Consider the following 22,060-nt stretch of genomic DNA (forward strand, 5'->3'; position numbering starts at 1 on the left):
CAAAATTTGAACCAAATTGAGCTAAAACTCTGGCTTCTGGGGCCATATAAGTCCATATCGGGCGAAAGATATATATGGGAGCTATATCTCAATCTTAACCGATTTCAATCAAATTTGGCACACTTGACTATAATACTAATTGTTTTCCTGGTGCAAAATTTCAAGCAAATCAGGGTAAAACTCTGGCTTCTGGGGCCATATAAGTCCATATCGGGCGAAAGATATATATGGGAGCTATATCTCAATCTGAACCGATTTCAATCAAATTTGGCACACTTGACTATAGTACTAATTGTTTTCCTGGTGCAAAATTTCAAGCAAATCAGGGTAAAACTCTGGCTTCTATGGCCATATATATGACCACAGTGGCGAAAGATATATGTGGAAGCTATATCTCAATCTGAACCGATTTCAATCAAATTTGGCACACTTGACTATAATACTAATTGTTTTCCTGGTGCAAAATTTCAAGCAAATCAGGATAAAACTCTGGCTTCTGGGGCCATATAAGTCCATATCGGCCGAAATATATAAATGGGAGCTATATCTAAATCTGAACCGATTTCTTCAAAACTCAATAGGGTTCTATTCTGACCCAAAACAGGAACTTGTACCAAATTTGAAATCGATTGGTTTAAAACTGCGACCTAGACTTTTGATCACAAAAATGTGTTCACAGACAGACGGACAGACGGACATGGCTAGATCGACTCAGGGACCCACCCTGAGCATTATTGCCAAAGACACCATGTGTCTATATCGTCTCCTGCTGGATGTTGCAAAGATATGCACTAACTTATAGTACCTTATTCCACAGTGTGGAGCAGGGCACAAAAATCAAAAGAGAACATCGGTTGTCTCAAATGTCATTTCTTCAATGTAGGCCATATTGGCTAGAAGGATTTTTCTCATAGCAAGGGTAATAATGGAATTTCTTATAGCCGATATTTGCGCCAATTATAGCATGATGGGATACCTGAGAACTTTTCTCATTCCATGGTTATTATCCATGGAATGAGAAAAGAATTTCTTATAGCCGATAGTTGCGGCAATTATACCATGATGGGCTTTTCTGGGAACTTGAGAAGAGATCATAGGCTGATAAAAGGTTTTAAAATATCGCCCCAAAAGTAGGTCCTTCTGCTCTTTCCTTTTCGCATTGGCTCATCTGCCCTTGTGCATTTATTCGTTAAAACTACGTCCGCCTATCCTGTTCACTTCAAAGCTAACATAACCTCAATAAAGGGAATTAAGCCTTTCTCTCATAATTGCCTAACACATGACCAACTATTGTTATGTGGAGACCACTAAAATTTTATTAAAAATTAAAAAAAAAAATCCAATATCCACTTACCGAACTCTCTCTGAATACAATTCGACTTCTTTGACTTTTTGCTGCAGCAGCAATTGCTGTTGTTCGAATGGTGACAAGTGCTTTAGGCCATTAGCTAAAATAGTTGCTGCTGTACATTGCTGCTGCTGTTTAATCAATAAAGCTGTAGTGGCCACCACAGAAGCTGTGGTTTGATTTGTAGTTAATCCATTATTATTGCTAATGTGAGTGGCCGAATTGGCAGCGGTGGTGGGTATGGCCGATGATAAGCCTACACCACCCAATAATCCCGAAGATTGTAGACCATTCAGAATATTTTTAGTTATCGACGATTGCTGATGCTGCTGTTGCATTAATGAGGCTTGTTGTTGATTTGTCAGTAAGCCCGAAGGATAAAAGGAGCCACCATTTAAACCACCATTCAAATTTAAATTTTGTAAAGTGGCCAACTGATTGCCACTGGTATTGCCGTTGTGATTATTACTGGAATTTGAGGTCAATGTATTTGGGTGGGTCAATGTCATTTCTCCACTACAAAATGAAATGGCCGATGGTGATGTTGAGCCACTGTTACTATTGCTGGCCGATGAAATGCTATTGGTGCGTGGGCGTAAATCCAAGCCCAAAATATTATTGGAACCATTTAAGAGATTATTTATGGAGGGCATAGGCAAATCCACAAGGCCTGAGTTAATGTGGCCATTGGTTTGATTCATTTGCATTTGATTTTGTTGCTGTTGCTGCTGTTGTTGTTGTTGTTGATGGTGCAAACCTGATCCTATAACACCCACATTATTGTGGACCCCATTAGAGTTGGAGTTATTGGTGTTTGAAGAATTGATTTCATTTTTAGATTCCACTGCTGTGGCGTTGCCATTCGAGGAGGATGAGGAATTGGATGAGACCACATTGGCTAAAGTGGTTTGATGACCACCATTCTGGGCCGTCTGTAAGGATGCTGTTAGAGATTTGTTATTCGGCGTTGCCTGCTGTTGCTGCTGCTGCTGTTGTTGTTGACGATTTCTTTTGCTTTTCTTTTTCTTTTTATCATCGTCCTGGTCCTGTTGTTGGCAGCCACCATTTGAGGCATTGCCATTCATTACCCTTTGATGATATTGAGCCTTGGGAGCCACCCATTCCAAATCTTTTCTCAAATGTCCCCTCGAGCATTTACAACCACATAGCTTGTAAACCAAATCATAGCATTTTTTGCTCCATAGATTTTGAGCCCTTTGACGATCCGTATAGGATCGAGCTTTGCCACCCATGGACTTGAATGCTTGCAATACGGATTGTTCCCAATTCTCAAAGCATTCACGATGCATATACTGACCCACATTGCAATTTTCATTGTTGCATATCACTTTCACGCAATCGGACAGATCGTCCAAATTGATAAGGGGCGAATCACCAGCAGCCTTGAAGCATTCACCATTGGGATGACAACAACGGACATATTGCTCTCCCTTGTTGTTATTGTGATTACCATTCATATTGGGGGCCAAAGTATTGCCATTGCCATTAGAGCTATTGTTGGTGTTGGTGTTGCTATTGCCATTGGTGGTTATTGTGGTTTGCATGGGCGACATGATGTTGCTGCAGCTATTGCCAATTGTCGCCGTACTTAGTTGTTCTTCGACAACGCCAAGCGCCGTTGAGGTTGAATTGGTTGTTGTATAGAAATTATTAACCAATGAAGTTGCGGTCGATCCAATAGCCGGCGTTTGATTACCCGATAGATAAAAATTTAATGCTGTGTCCGAGTGATTGACTGACGAAGACGATGATGAAGTTTGGTTTGTGTTAACTTGCGTCTGCGATGTTTGCTGGGTTACTATTTTGTTAGTATTGTGATTACGACGTGGCGCCATAAGGAGCATTTATTTGTAATAAAAGTTTGTTGTTAACGCAAATTATCAGGAGAACGATGAGATAATGCAACAGCTTATGATCCAAGAACAGAGTGATTTTTTTAATCTGGGTGTTTTTTTTTACAATGATACTGACGATGATGATGATGATGATGGAATTTCTATGATGCTTCAAAAGCTTGGAAAATTTAATTTCTTTTTATTTTCACAGATGGCTGTTGTATTTAGAACGGAAATATTTTTCATCATTTTGTTTCGAGTTTTTGGTCAATGTTTCTTCTTTAGTTTTTGATTTAGATATCCTCGTCAGTGACCTTCATCACATACAAAAAGCAAAAATGATTCGAAATATTTTCGTAATTTCGAATTTGCTTTATATTTTGCTGTGCAATTTTTTTTGTATTGTGAATTTCCTGTTAAGCCTTTGACCGAGGAATTGTGTTGTCTTTGAAATCTGTAAAAAAAAGATAAAATTTATTAATATACGTTCCTCGGTGGTATGATCATAAGTTTGTTGGTATCAATTGCTGAAAGATGTCAATTACACTGAAGGCTTTGAAAAGAAAGCTAAGACAGCCGTTGATAATAACTAAACAATACGATTCGAGATAAAAGAAATGGTCTCGCTAATAGGAGCTACATTGATCTACATAGCCCACAACCGAAATTGTGAGATAAGAAGGTATCTTTTTTTCAGAAAAAAAAAATTGTATTTCCACGGTTTTGCATTCGTTGGAAAGGTCTAGGGCTCTGTGAGGTTTATAGCAAAGAAAATGCAAGAAAAGAAAATTCAACGGCGGGAAAGCGGGAAATCGGAGAACATAGAGGGTAATCATGTGGTGAAAATATGGTACCTAATTTTTTGATATTTGGGGGGCCAAAGTTCTCCGATTTGGGTGAAATTTCGAAGGAAGGTTAGGAGTGATGTCTATACAAAGACACGCTAAATACTTTATTTTTCGATATTTGGTCGCGGAGGTGGACCACTCGATTTTTATACGATTTTTTTTTTAAAGCACAGTAAAAAACAAAAGTTCTCTGATTTATTTGAGATTTAGAGAGAACACGCCGTGACGTTATTTTTTACGGGGTACCTGATTTTTTAATGTTTGGATGGGAAGGGAAACCTCCCCCTTGCCGACTTTTTGCAAATTGCAACAAAATTATCCGATTTGCTTGAAATTTTCAAGGAAAAATGAAGGGGGCGTCTATGCAAAGAACAGCAACTTTATTCTTCGATTTTTGTCCCACTTTTTTTAAAGTACAGTGAAAATTTAAAATTTTACGGAGAACTTGGGGGAGATTATGAACTTTATATGAGGTATATGACCTCATTTCTCCTCAAGGGAGACCTCATTTCTCCTCAAGTACATACCGTGAAACAATTAAACTTTTCCAATTTACTTGAAATTTACAGAGGATAGGGTAGGTTATATTATTATAATGGATATCTGATTTTGTGATATTCGGAAAGGAAGAGGGGCCTCCCCTTGCCATGCTGTTTAAAAATTGGCCTTATAATTTGCTTGAGATTTTCTGGGACATCTACACAATAGGGTTGATAAAGTTGACACTTTTGTGCTTTTTTGGATACACTTTGACGGCCAACTGCACCGTGGCACGACCGCGAGCCATTTGGTACTTTTTCATCACAACTATTCTATATAGAGTTATTCTGGCCTAAATGTGAACGATTCTCAGATATCAACACCCCAGCAAAAAAAAAAAAAACGTCGCCAAAAAAGTAATGAAAATGTTCTTTTTGGATCCGGAAGTGGTGCAAAATTGACGCAGAAACGATGAATTTAACATGGGCTTGTCATAGGACGGAAGTACTCCCTTTCAACAACCGTTGCCCCGAATTTGCATCACTTCTTTAGGTGTGATCCGAATTCAATGTTTAGGATGTAAATTAAAAAATTCTGTGATATTTTGTCAAATAAATAATTTTTTTAACTTTTTATAATTTTTAATGGATTCTAACGCTTGTCTGAAACGTTTGGCCTCAAATATTTTCAAAGATTCACAATTTTTTCAGATTGGCTATAGAAACAAAATTTTGACAAAATTTTCTATAGAAATAAAATTTTGACAAAAATTTCTACAAGAATAAAATTTTTCATATAGAAACAAAATCTTGACAAATTTCCAGTAGAATAAAAATTGGACAAAATTTTCTATGGGAATAAAATTTTGAAAAATTTTTGACAACATTTTCAATAGAAATAAAATGTTGGCAAAATTTTCTACAGAAATAAAATTTTGAGAAAATTAGGTATAGAAAACAATTGTTGACACAATTTCTATTAGAATAAAATTTTTCATATAAAAATAAAATTTTGACATAATTTCCATTAGAATAACAATTTTCTATGGGAATAAAATTTTGACAAAATTCTCTATAGAAATAAAGTGTTGACAACATTTTCTATAAGAATAAAATTTTTCATATAAAAATAAAATTGTGATATAATCTCCATTGGAATAAAAATTGGACAAAATTTTCTATGGGAATAAAATTTTGACAAAATTTTCTATTGAAATAATCTTTTGACAAAATTTTCTATAGAAATAAAATTTTGTCTAAATTTTCTATAGATATAAAATAGATATAAAATTTTGTCAAAAAAATTCGATAAGAATTAAATTTTTCATATAGAAATAAAATTTTGACAAAATTTCCAGTAGAATAAAAATTGGACAAAATTTCCTATGGAAATGAAATTTTGACAAAATTTTCTATTGGAATAAAATTTTGACAAAATTTTCAACTGAAATAAAATTTTGAAAAAATTTTCTACCGAAAAAAAAATGTTTGACAAAATTAGGTATAGAAAAAATTGTTGACAAAATTTTCTATAAGAATAAAATTTTTTATATAAAAAAAAATTTGGACATAAATTTCCATTAGAATAAAAATTGGACAAAATTTTCTATGGGAATAAAATTTTGACAAAATTTTCTATAGAAATAAATTGTTGACAAAAATTTCTATGATAAATTTTTTCATATAGAAATAAAATTTTGAAAAATTTTCCATTAGAATAAAAATTGGACAAAATTTTCTTTGGAAATAAAATCTTGACAAAATGTTCTATGGGAATAAAATTTTGACAAAATTTTCTATAGAAATAAAATTTTGACCAAATTTTCTATAGAAATAAAACTTTGACAAAATTTTCTATAGAAATAAAATTGTGACAAAAATTTCCATAGAAATAAATTGTTGACAAAAATTTCTATGATAAAATTTTTCATATAGAAATAAAATTTTGAAAATGTTTCCATTAGAATAAAAATTGGACAAAATTTTCTATGGGAATAAAATTTTGACAAAATTTTCTATAGAAATAAAATTTTGACCAAATTTTCTATAGAAATAAAATTTTGAGAAAATTTGCTATAGAAATAAAATTTTGCAAAATAATTTTTTTGTTTTAAAAAAACTAAAAAATAAATGCCCAAATCTGTCTAGATTTAAATAGACGTATACTTTTACAATAGTCTTGAAATTTGATATTATATAATTTTAGCACCTTTTGGCTTCGAAAATTGCCTTTTTAATATAGGGAAGGTGTACTTGATTTTTGGATATTTGGACGGGAACCTTCTGCTTGTCCCACACTATGAAACTTGAAGGAAGGTTTACAAATTTTCTTGTTATAAATTTGAGCTCGGTTCATAATTTTATGATTTTCCCACTGGCTTCTGCCAGACTTTTTAAGTAAAAAACTTACTTCAGTTTCCGGTATATGTTTGGGAAAGGCTGTTCTCCGTGTCGAACACTTTAACAAATGTTAATATGGTCAATTTTTTAGTACCTTTACTTTTTCCGATTTATTGGACGGTATGTTGAGGAGAAGTATACCTTCCCTTGACAAACCACATTTGAAATTCACAGGAAATGTAGATGATTGTCCAACGATTTTAATACATAACAATTAAAAAACAAAAGAATTGATTGAAAGGAAACACCCCTACCCGACGTTTGTTAAGCCGGTCCGTTTCACATCTGCATAACCGCTCTATTTCTGTATATAAACGAAAAAGCAAGTAGTCCAATTTTTTTGAAATGTACGATACACATGTATGGAAACCATAGAGTGATTAATAAGTTCTTCAGTTTTTGTGCCAGACTTCCCCTGACCCTACTCTTTAAAAAAGTTCAAATCTTGGCTTAAATCTACCTTAGTACAAGTGGTCCGATTGGTCCAATTTTTGTTCAGCGTGTAGACTTTTCGATTCTAAGCACAAAATTTAATATACCACTTTTTGGCGGAAAGACCTATTTTCGGAGTTACGGACCCCTAAGTTTTCATTGCCACGTATATTGGATTTAGTATCCATCGCACATAATCATCCTAAAAGTAATATATTTAGAATAACATGAACCCGTAGAGGTCCTGGGTTCGCGTTAGCCCACTTTGGATTCTGTCCATAGAAGAAAGTCTCAAACCCCGGCCGAAGATCGGCTACCTATCCACTTTGGGTTCGCGTTAGCCCACATTGGACACTGTCCATAGGAGAAAGTCTCAAACCCCGGCCGAAGGCCTTCCACCTATACGCCAATTTTCAAGGGTCGATATCTCGAAAACTATGCTCTTCCGACAAAATTTTTACGTAACAATTTCTATTTAAAATATACTATTTTTACCAAAAACGTAAAAACAAATGCCATTTCACTCACTTCATGAAAAATTTCTGTCAGAATTAACAAAAATATAAAGCAATATAACGATTTTCAGATATCGATATCTCGAAAACTAAGCTTTTCCGGCAAATTTTTTTACTTAACATTTTCGCTTTAAAATATCTTCTCCTACACTCAAAAAAGCTTTTATCTTTTTATAAACTTTTGCTAAAGTAGATTTGTACTGAATCCAGTGGCAACCTTGATTGCAGTTGAAGGTAAGGTTATCATAGGCCTATTAAGATATGAGTACGAAAACATATATGGCAAATTTATGGATAGTCGATTGACATTTTCTTAGCGGACATAAAATTTGTTTAACGATTACGAGGACGGACAATGCCAGGTTACTTCACCTTATCTGTAAAATTAATCTACATTTTTTTCTTCAATAAATATCTTTTAATATTTATAGATTTTTCCACAATATTTAAAATCAACTTAAAATGTTTGTTATGTTATTTTCACTTCTCCAAAACATTATCACATAACTACCGTTATTGTGGAAAATCGTAGTATTTCACCATGTAATTGACATATTCGCGATTTTATATTATAAACTAAATACATTTTAAGAATTTTCTTTTAATACCTTTTCTTTAAGTTTTTAGTTTTTATTTCCATCAAATGTAATCACTGCCTTCTTGATGAGTTCTAATTTTTTGATTGATTACTCCCAAATTCCACCATACAAATGAGGATGAAGAGAAAATGTCATAATATCGACACAATACCCAACAGATACAAACATACATCCAGACACACTCTCTCACACATACAAAAAATTTTTTTCAGATTTTGCCAATGCAATAAATTTTACTTCGAATGATGATGCTTTTGTGAATATGTTGTTTTTGTTGTTGCTGGTTTTGGCGATTCAACACATTGTCGTTGTTGTTGTTGTTATGGTTTGGGAAATGTGATTATTTCATAGCAAAGTAAAATGTTAAGGGGAGAGAACTCTGGGAGCAAGAATTAATAAAAGCAATCATACAACTTTAAAGAGGCACACCACAAAAGAAATTGTTTGTTTTTTTTCTTGTAGATTTATTTATCAATTATAGTCTTGCTGTGATTTTGCGACCTAAGGTGTATGGGATAAATCGTAATTCTTGTTGGGTATTTAAGAGAATTTTGTTGTCACAGTTGATGCTTCTTCTTCTTCTTTATGTTGGGATTGTTGTTGTTGTTGCTTTTGTTACATGTGCCATAAGTTGATAGTGAATTTTATTGTTGATTCTTTATTCTTTTCGTTTTTTGGCACAAATGACAGCTCAGAATGAAGGAACAAACACAAACGCACATAAAAAACCACACACCGACGACGATGAACAAAGCTCGCCCAAAAATTTTTGTTTTTGTGAATTTTTCTTTCTGCTCTCTGTTTGCAAAATTTGTTTTTTGTATTCAATGATTTTTGCACATTGTTTTGATATTATTAACGTTTTTGTTGTTGATGTTTTGTATGGTAATAAACAAATTTTACGATTTATTTTCGCGCACACTTTTAAATCACACCCGGCTGGCAAAGTTTTTCTTTTTTTTTTTGAATTTTTAGGCTTTTCTAGTCCATGCCTTCTTTGGGGAAGCCTTTTTCGGTTGAAAACTTAAGTTTTCTGATTAGCTTAAAAGTAAACCGCAACTCTGTTTGCTTTTGCAAAAAATGATAAAATTCGCACAATACGATCACGACGATATTTTAAAATGTTCTGTTTTTTTCTCTTTCTTTCTTTTCGGCAATTTTATTTTATTATTTTTCTAGATTTTCACTTTCAAAAGAATTTTTGTGGGTTTTTAATTAATTTTCTTGTATCAAAAAATCGGTTTTTTTTTGTTATATTAATAAAACAATTTTTTTATTGCAATTTTTTTGTTTTTATTCGCTTGCGCCTTTTATTATTGTATACGAGCACTGCTTCGAAGAAAATCCGAAAAATATTCAATACAGATAGCGTTAATTTCTTGCCGGCCAAACAGACTGAGAGAGACTGAGAGCACACAATTGAAATACGATAATTGTACAGACAAGCGTCTGGCAGCGAGTCAGACGCAGTCATACAAAGCAGCAATGCAGGCCAAACAAATGTCGCCGCAGCTGTATGAGATAGAAAGAAACAACGAAGCATTATTTCGCAGCGAGTTGAGTTCGAACATGTGTTTGAAATTGGCAAAAACACAATGAAATGAAATGCTTTGCTTTTTACCAAAGACAATAAACTCTAGGAAGATAGGAAATTGGCTACTGAGGAGATCAAACCATTTACCGTGTTAGTTTCATACTCGAACTAAACGCGTATACGACAAGTATTGACATAGCATTAAAATGCAAATAAAAATAAATTAAGTGCACGAAATAAATTTCCATAAAGGGGAAAATGTATTTTTTTGTTGTAGCCTAAAATTTAACATTGTTTCATTAAGAAAATTAAGTTTTTCATTTAAAAAATAAAAACGAAAAATAAATAAAAAAATTACAAACATGTATGGAACTAACATGGTAAATGCAACATATGGTATGACGCAAGCCAATTTCCTATCTTCCTCAAGTTTATTGTCTTTGCTTTTTACTCTGTCATGCTCATCACTCTCTCTTTCAATTGTCTTTTTGATTGGAAGGGGGGTGCACATTGGGCACATAACGAAATTGCTTTAAATTTGAAAATATTAAGGGAAAATCGGTTTAAAAACAATTTTGATACAAAAAAATTTGTCATTCTACGTTCCAAGTGATTATGATTTTATAACCACTGTGTTTTGCTCCACAAAAAACACAACGTTCTGATAGGATTTTTGTGTATGGCTAGTGTACGTGTGTATGTGCTACTACGAACTTGTATGGGATGCGTTTGTTCATTTGTGAAAAACTGTCTAGTGTAAGTATTGACTTCATGGTACTGCGACAGAGAGAAAAAGAGTCATGATATTGAATAAAAAAATCTGATTTGAATTTCACATGGTGGTGGACTGGGCGTGTTTGTCCTATGCGACAATGCCTTTAAGGGTGGGTGTTCTACATTTGCTGCAAACTTCTTCGCCCCCACCCCAACTAACATCTAAAAATCTAAACCAAACTCACCCCCATTATAAGCGATTAGCCTGTCGTTGTTTGCCTGTGTTTTTGTCCGCACCCTTTGGGAAATCTATTTCAAGAAGAAAATTTTCCTTCTATTAGGTTCAAGGTTTCTTATTGGGGGATTGGTTGGTTGGCTGATTGTGGAGGAAAATTCTTGTACAACTTTCCACATCGTATCCTTGAGGGATGAGTGAATGAAATCGAATGGTGGTTGTTGGTGTTCGACAATGAAATTTTTTGGCGCAAATTTTCCTAGATTTCCCTGCGCCTGCTATTGGGAAAATTTTTTGGCTTTTCCAACTATGCTGCAAAGGTTTCGTTAATCCTAACGTTGTGATGAATTTTCAGTCACAGTTTGACTGTGGAGTGTGGTGGTGTAGTAGCTAGTGCTTGGGTCTAAAGGATACGAGAAGAAGGTAAGCACACAAGACCACAGCATACTACACTTTGACTACCTCAAAGTGTGTTTTGTTTTTGGTTCTATAGACCTTTATTTTTTGTGTGTGGAAGACTTTTGTTTCTATTTCATCAACATCAACTTACATTTTATTTCGTATTCTTCTTGTTGGCCTTTAAGGATATTTTCTCTCCTGTGATGTTTGATATGTGATATAAGCTGTAAGCTAATAAGGATCAGACTGAGATTCTACCAAGTAGAAGAGAAGGCTGTTTGAAAATGAAACAAAACAAAAAACTACGAAAATTACAAGTTTGTAATACAAGGAATCCACAGGATATTTTTTTGGCGCGAAATTGAAAATGCTTTCGTGTTGAGCGAAGAGCGTTTTGCCATTCATTATTATTTGGAAATTATGAAAGGATTCTACAAAGGATATATTTTCGCATAAATGTGGTAAGTTTTATACATTATTTTTTTGTTTAATATTTTATATTTCAAAAATATGATGATATTGCCATATTTTAGATTTGATTAAGATATAAAAATTGTATATATGAAATTGAAACAAAAAAAAAATTAAAGGAAATTTTTTGATTATTAAAATGGTCTTGTGAAACAACTATTGTGCCAAAGTTGTAGTGAAGGAAAAAGTGTTTTTTGTCACTCAGTTATTAAAAAAAAATAATAAGTAAATTTTATTACTAGCAATTGTTGAAGTTGTATTAATAAAAATGTTTTTTTTTGTGCTTAAATTCTTATTTAGTATAAATTAGAAATTAATTTTAAGAATTGGAAGTTTTAAAACATATAATTCCATAACCAGCAAAACAATTTTAAAAGAACTTTCAAAAATACCCTCCCAAAGATGTTCTTTATTTTAACTGCACAGTTCATTTGAGCCAATTTTTTATAACTGGCTTTTTTCATATTTTTAATGAAAAATTTAAAATTTTGTTTTGTTTCAAATAGGTTAAAAACAGATTAAGAATTAATAAAATGGTACAAATTATTTAAATTTTGACGAAAAAAATGCTAAATCCTTTCTAGAAAAATTGCGAATTTTTGGAAATATTTGATGACAAACGTTGCAGACAAGCATTAAATATCATAAAAATATTTTAAAAATTATATATTTGTCAAAATATCACAAAATTTCTTAATTCACATCCAAAACTCTGAATTCGCCTCACACCTTAAGAAGTGATGCAAATTCAGTGAGGCGGCTGTTGAAATGGTGGACATCCGTCCTGTGACAAGCCCATGTTAAATTCATCGCTTCTGCGCCACTTTGGCACCACTTCCGGATCCAAAAAGAACATTTTCACTACTTTTTTGGCGACGCGTTGTTTGCTGGGTAATAATTTGCAAAAAATAAAAATCAATATTAATTTAAACTTAATTTAGTGCACCATTGTCAGTAAAACAGTAATAGATAACAAACATTAATAAATTAAATTTATATTTTAGTTATAAAATATTTACATATAAAATATAAAAAAATAATTTGTATTTATATTTTCAAAATATTCGAATATTTGATTGGAAATTTAATTAATTTAAAATTAATTAATAAATTAAATTTATATTTTAGTTATAAAATATTTACATATAGAATATAAAAAAATAGTTTGTATTTATATTTTCAAAATATTAAAATATTAGAATATTTGATTGGAAATTGAAAATCTTTTATGTGCAATAGGAAAAAAAATTAAAAACAAATATATTAATTAACCTTCTAATGCCCAATCCCGCCTTTAGGCGGGCTTCATTTAATAAGGAAGCTTTTAGTAAAACCCACCTTAAGACAACAAAAATGGATAAAATAAAAAGAAAACATAGTTAAAACTGTTCAAGAGGCTTTGCAGCATATACTGAATTTTAACGTATAAATTTTTCTTGTTTAGTTTTCTACCTTTTGTGTCGTTAACATTAAAAATTTAATCAGCTGGCAAAAAATTGGGACATTAGAGGGTTGAAAGAAATAGTTTTTTGTTACGCTTATTAAAAAAATAAAAATATATTTTATTTTTTTTACAATAGATATTACTATTGTTGAAGTAGTATTAGTAACGTTTTTTTTTTTGGTAAAATCCTTAAGTAGTATACATTAGACGTGTAAGTTTAAGAACTATTAATTCATACAAAAAAAAAATAAAATTGATCTTAAAATTAAATTTAACTTAATTAAGTTTCATTTAGTTCATCACACTTGCAACCAACTAAATTACAAAAAGCTGACTCCATATCTATTGTTGAAGTAGTATTAGTAACGTTTTTTTTTTGCTAAAATCCTTAAGTAGTATAAATTAGACATGTAAGTTTAAGAACTATGAATTCACACTAAAAAAATTAAAATTGATCTTAAAATTATTTTTAACTTAATTTAGTTTAATTTAGTTCATCACACTTGCAACCAATTAAATTAAAAACATCTCACTCCATAATAATTTAAGTTACGAATTGACACTAAAAAATTAAAAAATATTTTTTAAAATTAATTTTAACTTAATGTAGTTTAATTTAGTTCACCACACTTGCAACCAATTAATTAAATTGCCAATTAAACAGTAACCAATAAAAAAAAGTTAGTAAATTTTATTAAAATATATTTTAAAAATATTTTAGATATTTTTATTTAACAAATATTTTAAATATTTTTATTTAACAAATATTTTTTATTTATATTTTAAAAACTTTAAAATATTGGAATATTTGATTGGAAATTTCAAGTCTTTTATGTGAAATAGAAAAAATAAATAAATACATTAATTAAAATTGTGTAAAAAACTAACATATTTTGCCAAAGTTGTGGGAAAAGACAACGTTTTTTTGTTACTAAGTTACTTAGAAAAAACTCCTAAAATCCTTAAATAGTATAGAATAGAAATGTAATTTTACAAAGTACAATTTTTAAAACATCTAACTCCATAATAATTTTGAATGGATTCACATGAAAAAAACAAAAATTATAAGTAAATTAAATTTAAACTTAATTTAGTTATTTTAATATGGTTATATAAATTGCCATTAAAAAAATAACCTAGAAAACTAGTTTTCGGCGCGAAAACCAAATGTAGTAAGAAGTACAATTTTTAAAACATCTAACTCCATAATAATTTTGAATATGGATTCACATAAAAAAAACTATTTTTTTTATATTATTTATTATTTAAATTTAAACTTAATTTAGTTAGTTAGTTATATAAATTGCCATTAAAAGAATAACCTAGAAATTAAACTAGTTTTCGGCGCGGAAACCAAATGTAGTACCACCTTAAGAAACTTTAATTTGTCAATAAATTAGTAGTTTAAATTGATTTAAACTTAATATTACCACTTAAAATAACTTTAAAACTTTCCTAAACACAGCCTAGCTTTGTTTTTAAACTGAGGAAATTTGAGCTGAAAAAATATTGACCTGAGATGAATGATTATACAAACTAAATTTTAGGACATGCAATTTATATTTATTAAGGAATTTCTTTAAGGAATTTTTAATTAAAAAAATCTATAATCTTTATATTAAAAATATTTTTACTTAAATTTAGGATACGAATCTTTTAAATTTGCATCTCTTCATTCAAGTTCTATATTTTTGTACGAAAAAATTTCCTAAAAGTAAAAAAAAATATTTTTTTATTAAAAAAAATAAGAATTAAAAGTTAACCGAGAATTAAGTTATTCAATCTTTGGATTAAAGATTTTGAAGGTTTTGTATCTTTGGTTTAAAGTTTTTTTGCAATTAAGACAATTTTTTTTACTTTGAAGTATGTTTTTTTTTAATTTGTAGGTTTGAGTGTATAAATCAGGGACTTAACCAAATGGGGGCCTGGGCCCCAAACCTAAACTTTTTCAAGCTTAAATTTTCTCTAAGTTCTAAATAAATAAAAATGTTCATTAACTTTTCTATAAGAAAAATAGTAAAAATTTTTTATTGAACTTGTTTTTAAATTCTAAAATTTTTATTGAAAAAGAAATTGGTGTCATTTGTTGAAAGAAAATATTTCTGTTATGAAATATTCGCTTAATATAAAATAATTAATTTTGTTGTTTTTATATTTTCTCAAAATCTAATTATACAATTAGATATAATGCATTTGGACGTCAATTGCCTGTTTCGATATCAGGCTAACATGAAATATAATTTTCTCAAAATATTTTCAAGATTTTTTTTTTAATCCAAATATTAATTGATTCCTAAAATCAAAAAATATTTTTCTTTTATTTAAGGAGGGTCACATTCATTTCAAAATTCTCATCCTAAATATAATAAAAAACAAGTATATACGGCCTTAAGTTCGGCAAGGCCGAATCTTATGTACCCTCCACCATGGATTGCTTAGAAACTTCTACGAAAGACTGTCATCAACTACGAATTACTTGGGTTGTGGTATCATAAAACTTCTTAACATCGTTTTCTAAATTGTGAGTTAGTCCATATGTGGTATATATTAGACAAATAATTACGAATCGACATGGAAATTGAAATATGGGGCTCGCTTATTTGGGGGCTATATAGAATTATGAACTTGATATGGACCAATTTTTGTGTGATTGGGATCGATTTATCTGAGGGCTATATATAACTATAGACCGATATGGACCTAGTTAGGCATGGTTGTTAACGGCCATATACTAGCAAAATGTACCAAATTTCAACTCGGATGAAATTTGCTCCTCCAAGAGGCTCCAAAACCAAATCTGGGGATCGGTTTATATGGGGGCTATATATGATTATGGACTGATATGGACCACTTTTGGTAGGGTTGTTAAATATCATATACTACCACCACGTTCCAAATTTCAACCAGATCGGATGAATTTTGCTTCTCCAAAAGGCACAGGAGGTCAAATCTGGGGATCGGTTTATATGGGTGCTATATATAATTATGGACTGATATGAACCAATTCCTGCATGGTTGGAGGATACCATATACTAATATCACGTACCAAATTTCAACCGTATCGGATGAATTTTGCTCTTCCAAGGGGCTCCGGAGGTCAAATCTGGGGATCGGTTTATATGGAGCCTATATATAATTATTGACCGATTTCGACCAATTTTTGCATGGGTATTTGAGGCCATATATTAACACCATGTACCAAATATCAACTGGATCAGATGAATTTTGGTCTTCCAAGAGGCTTCGGAGGTCAAATCTGGTGATCGGTTTATATGGGGCTATATATAATTATGGACCTATGTGGACCAATTTTTGTATGGTTGTTAGAGATCATATACTAACGCCATGTACCAAATTTCAGCCGGATCGGGTGAAATTTGCTTCTCTTAGAGGCTCCGGAAGCCAAATCGGGGGATCGGTTTATATGGGGGCTATATATAATTATGGACCTATGTGGACCAATTTTTGCGTATTCATTAGAGACCATATACTAACGCCATGTACCAAATTTCAGCCGGATCGGATGAAATTTGCTTCGCTTAAAGGCTCCGGAAGCCAAATCGGGGGATCGGTTTATATGAGGACTATATATAATTATGGACCGATGTGGACCAATTTTTGTTAGAGACCATATACTAACACCATGTACCAAATTTCAGCCAGATCGGATGAAATTTGCTTCTCTTAGAGCAATCGCAAGCCAAATTTGGGGGTCCGTTTATATGGGGGCTATACGTAAAAGTGGGCCGATATGGCCCATTTGCAATACCATCCGACCTACATCAATAACAACTACTTGTGCCAAGTTTTAAGTCGATATTTTGTTTCGTTCGGAAGTTAGCGTGATTTCAACAGACGGACGGACGGACGGACATGCTCAGATCGACTCAGAATTTCACCACGACCCAGAATATATATACTTTATGGGGTCTTAGAGCAATATTTCGATGTGTTACAAACGGAATGACAAAGTTAATATACCCCCATCCTATGGTGGAGGGTATAAAAATTAAAGTAAGGATTATGGATTATCGTTCCCCTGAGGAAGCGATTCAATATCGTAATCGCGAAATATTGGGAACAATAAATAATATATTTAAGAAAGACCTCGAGCTTGAAGAAACATTAATTTAAAATTTCTTTATTTATAGGAAATTTCTCCTTCATATTGTGTAAATTATGTGTGCTAAAATTTAGGTCAATATTTATTGTAGAATTTTGAATTTATATATCCATCAAAAAATTAAAAAAAAAAACAAAATATTTGTTGCCATAAATTTTTAAGCTCTAACATATGTTAATCATAACTAAATAAAAATTTTCATTAAATTTTTTTTTTTATAAAAAGTTGGGTATCAATTTGTTTATTGAAAAGGTTTTTTATTTATTTATTGAATAGGTTATTAAATACAGTTAAAATTTTTATTAAAAAAAAGAAATGGCGATTTTTGTTCAACAGAAAATATATATTTTTTTGAAATTATAATTATTTTTATTTGTTTTTTTATTTTTAATAAATAACTAATTTTCTTTATTTCCTTTTTTCTTTGCAGATACATTTTCCTACTGTGATACTTTTTGTGATATCAGTTGAGAACTACCGTTTATGCCTTTCATTTTTCGTTGTAATAGCTGCAAGCTATTCAGCAAAGGCTTCAAGCAGTTAAAAAAAAAAAAAACATCTTGCCAAGCAGGAGAGCAAATAAACAAAGCACATGGTGTAAAGGAAAGGATGTTTATTGAAAGTGGTTACCACATTCCAAAACAGCCCATAATATTCAATTCAAAATGAATCGGATATTATAAAGTCCAAAGAGACTTTAAATGGAAACTAAATAAAATGGAAATGCCAACTCATAAACCGAGTTATATAGACCTGTGATAGACATATTTCTAATTCTCTAATTAATAATTATGGTGTGATAATATAGCGAAGGGTTATTGGAATTCTTGTTTTGTACTATGGGTTTTCAAAATGAATTCTTTTAGATTTCAAATATTAACACTAAGAAATTTTAATTGGAAATTAAGAAATTTGTCGTAATTTAAGTTTATCCTGTGATACAAAAATACTGTGATATTTTTATTAGGTTCTGTGATATTTGCTATTGTATCTGTGATATTTTATTATATTTAGATATTTTGTTTGTTATAGCTATCTGTGATATTATGTTATTTCAAATATGATTTGAAATATATTTTTTTTTTTTGAAATTTCCTAAAAGACAAAAAAGGGAAATTCTGACGAGCGAGCCGAATAACAAAATCCATTTATTTAAGTTTCCCTTTTTTTCTTATACTAAACTGTGATAATTAAACTAAACTGTGATAGAAAAAAATGTGATAAAATATTTTGTTATGTTTGTAATTAATTTGTTGTAGAAAAAGTTTTCATCTCCTGGATAAATTTTGATAAAAGGACATTAAACATAAAACCGAAGATTTGTTAAAAATTATTTTGGTTTTTATGAATGAAGTCCTTAAGGCTTTATATAAGAACTTTAATAAAAAAATTCTCAATATTCATATATTTCTTTATTTTTTTTATAATTCATAACTTAATTTTAATTGCAATATCAAATTTTCTTTCGTATGATTAGAAAAATTATTTGAAATGAAATTGTAGCAAGTTGTGAAATATAAATAAATAGAGGAAATATAAATATGAAATATAAATATTGTGAAATATAAATATTGAATATTTAATATTAATATTTTGTTTGTTTGTTAAAAATGTTGAAAATGTGAGATGAATAACTTATTGTGATCTTCTAAATAATCTGTGATATTTTCTCCTTGATTTCTTTGGGATTAGTATAAGTATGGAAATATTTATAAATTTCATTTTATTGATATCTATAAATGTTTATAATTACTTTTCCCTAAGCTCACTGAAATTCTTAGTTTTAAGCATTTATTCTGTGATATTTTTGTATTATTGATAATTACCTTCTATATATCAAACTATTTTTAATTAATAATTTTAAGGGTATTCATAAGTCAGTATAAGTTAGTATCGATAAGTTAGTATTTAGATTTAGTTTTACATTTAAATTTAGATTTATTTTTATATTTACAAATAATTTATATTAGAATAGAAAATATTTGTGTATTATTATTCCTCTTTCATAACATTTTGATAAAAAAAAAAAAAACAAACAAATAAAGATTCTCCTCAAATTTGCGAACAACGCAAACCAAATTGTTGCGTTTTATTTATTTTTATCTTGGCTATATAAAGTAGGTTCGGACTCGGCTATATTTATAAAGTAGGTCCCTTGTCATTGAGCTAAACATAGAATCAGGTAGCACTCAGTGATAAGAGAGAAGTTCACCACTGTGGTATCACAATGAACTGAATAGTCTATGTGAGCCTGAAAAATCGGGCTCCCACTACACCTAACCTAACAGTGCTTCGAAAGCAGCAGTTATATACAAGCAGGGTTATATGCAATTATGAACTTGATATGGACCAATTTTTGTGTGATTGGGGATCGATTTATCTGAGGGCTATATATAACTATAGACCGATATGGACCTAGTTAGGCATGGTTGTTAACGGCCATATACTAGCACAATGTACCAAATTTCAACTGACTCGGATGAAATTTGCTCCTCCAAGAGGCTCCAAAACCAAATCTCGGGTGGGGGCTATATATGATAATTGGCTGATACTTATTTGAAAGAAAAGGTGTACGTTATTACTTGAAAGAAAAGGTGTACGTCGATAAGCCAGCAACAATTCAAGAGCTAAAGGATGAGATAATTCGGCACATTAACGGCATAGAACCTCCATTATGCCTCAGCGTCATCGAAAATTTGGACCATCGGATGAAGGTGTGCCACCGAGGTCTCGGCGCCCATTTGGTCGATATTTTGTTCCATGCATAATTGAGTAATACCAATATATCATAATAAAATAAAATTACAATAATTTCCTAAATAGTTTGTGTTTTATTCAAAATCAACATCGTCCCTTGAAATTTTAACCACCCTTGAAGACTCAAAATGTTAAAAAATTTTGTCAAAATTATTGTCCCATGAAAACTGATATCGGTTCGAAACTGTGTACACAAAATGTAGTAAATCATAGTACGGTACTGAGCAAGGTAAAAAGGTATGCAAAAAAAGTACTTTAGTACTGCATTTTACATCCCTGATTGGGTCTAAAATAATAGAATTATTTTCGGACTGAATTTTCAAAAATAGATGAACATTTTCATAATCAAGAATAATTATGTACTTGAAATTATTGGATTGTAATAAATTCTAAAATATGAACCAAAAAAATGTCAATTATCAATCAATAACTTACAAAATAAGTCTAACATATCCAAAACTCCTCTAACAAGTTCACAAGAAGAGGAGCCATTATGATGCATCATACAATTATTACCACCTAAGCAGCGCAAAAAAGAAATGTATTGGGGATTTTTGTGAGGAATTTACATTTAAATTGGGGATTTTTGGGGACGAAAACATCAAAATTTGGGGACAAGAGCCAGAAAAATACTGGCAACACTGCTCTTGCCATACAAAAAAAAAACTAAGCAACTTCAAACCGCATTCACTTTTTTGCCGGAAGCAACAGAAAACAACTGTCGAACATCACACCAACGAACATTGCAACTTAGCCAGCATTTCCCCTCCAACAAAATCAGAACTAGTTGACTAGAGAACAATTGCGGCAAACATGTTCGCATCATACCAAACAGAATAAAAGAATTACTATCGAACTTAAACATAGCTGACGTTGAAGCTAACATTAGACACTGAACGTTAGCAGAGTCAAAGACAATAAACTTGAGGAAGATAGGAAATTGGCTTGCGTCATACCATATGTTGCATTTACCATGTTAGTTCCATACATGTTTGTAATTTTTTTATTTATTTTTCGTTTTTATTTTTTAAATGAAAAACTTAATTTTCTTAATGAAACAATGTTAAATTTTAGGCTACAACAAAAAAATACATTTTCCCCTTTATGGAAATTTATTTCGTGCACTTAATTTATTTTTATTTGCATTTTAATGCTATGTCAATACTTGTCGTATACGCGTTTAGTTCGAGTATGAAACTAACACGGTAAATGGTTTGATCTCCTCAGTAGCCAATTTCCTATCTTCCTAGAGTTTATTGTCTTTGAGCAGAGTCGTCTCTTGAGATAATTTTTTTCTGAAAACACACGAGCTCTAACATAACCGGCGAAATAAATACAAATTTAAAAAAAATGCCGGTTGCTCCGTTGAATGATTATCTTGTGTATCTATTGCGTGTGGTGCTTTTGCGGCGGACGGTCACTGTATGTGCTTGTGTGTGTGTGGGTTATCTCTCGTGGGCAAAAAAACAAAATTCTTATGTATGCAGTTTCGAGAAAAGTTGTGCAGTTTTGCAAAATCGTCTGCAATTGCTGTGTGGTGTATTTTTATTGTTGGTTGTGTTACACTACACTGATGAAAAAGCTGTGTTGCATGTTTTCAATATCGGCCACCGCCACCAGCACCAACAGACTAACGAGCAAATGTAGAATGTTCTAAGCAGAATAAGCAGCATGCTATGTGAAAGGCTTTTATTGCATAATGCATTTTGCAAATAAAAGTGAAATACAACCCAATGCTGGCTGCAGCAATAAGTCGTATACATATATGTACATGCACATGCATATGGCTGCATGCATGAATATAGATGGGTTTATGTGTGCGCCTGTGTTCATCATGAGCAAGTTGCATGCAGCATAAAATGAATTCTTTTATTTCCAGTTCTTTCTAGTTATCAGACATTCCTTT

At 31.2% G+C, this 22,060-nt stretch overlaps 1 protein-coding gene and 1 long non-coding RNA gene across 2 annotated transcripts in view; one reads left to right on the forward strand and one right to left on the reverse strand.

Moving 5' to 3' along the window:
• The window catches only part of heca (hdc homolog, cell cycle regulator), a 486,162-nt gene extending 476,121 nt beyond the window's left edge, over positions 1 to 10,041 (reverse strand). The window contains exons 1-2 of the mRNA XM_075292781.1: positions 8,487 to 10,041; positions 1,355 to 3,658 (exon numbers count right to left, since the gene is read on the reverse strand). Of these exons, the coding sequence (XP_075148896.1) occupies positions 1,355 to 3,213 (1,859 nt within the window). The 5' untranslated portion in view covers positions 3,214 to 3,658; positions 8,487 to 10,041. The remainder of the gene's footprint in view (positions 1 to 1,354; positions 3,659 to 8,486) is intronic.
• Positions 10,042 to 11,309: 1,268 nt separating this feature from the next.
• LOC142219451 (uncharacterized) lies at positions 11,310 to 18,709 on the forward strand. The gene is made up of 3 exons (XR_012717582.1): positions 11,310 to 11,383; positions 11,545 to 11,820; positions 17,828 to 18,709. It is a non-coding gene; the product is annotated as an uncharacterized LOC142219451 (long non-coding RNA).
• The last annotated feature ends 3,351 nt before the right edge of the window (positions 18,710 to 22,060 follow it).

Source organism: Haematobia irritans, chromosome 1 (genome assembly GCF_050003625.1).
Source record: "Haematobia irritans isolate KBUSLIRL chromosome 1, ASM5000362v1, whole genome shotgun sequence".
Classification (NCBI taxonomy): domain Eukaryota; kingdom Metazoa; phylum Arthropoda; class Insecta; order Diptera; family Muscidae; genus Haematobia; species Haematobia irritans.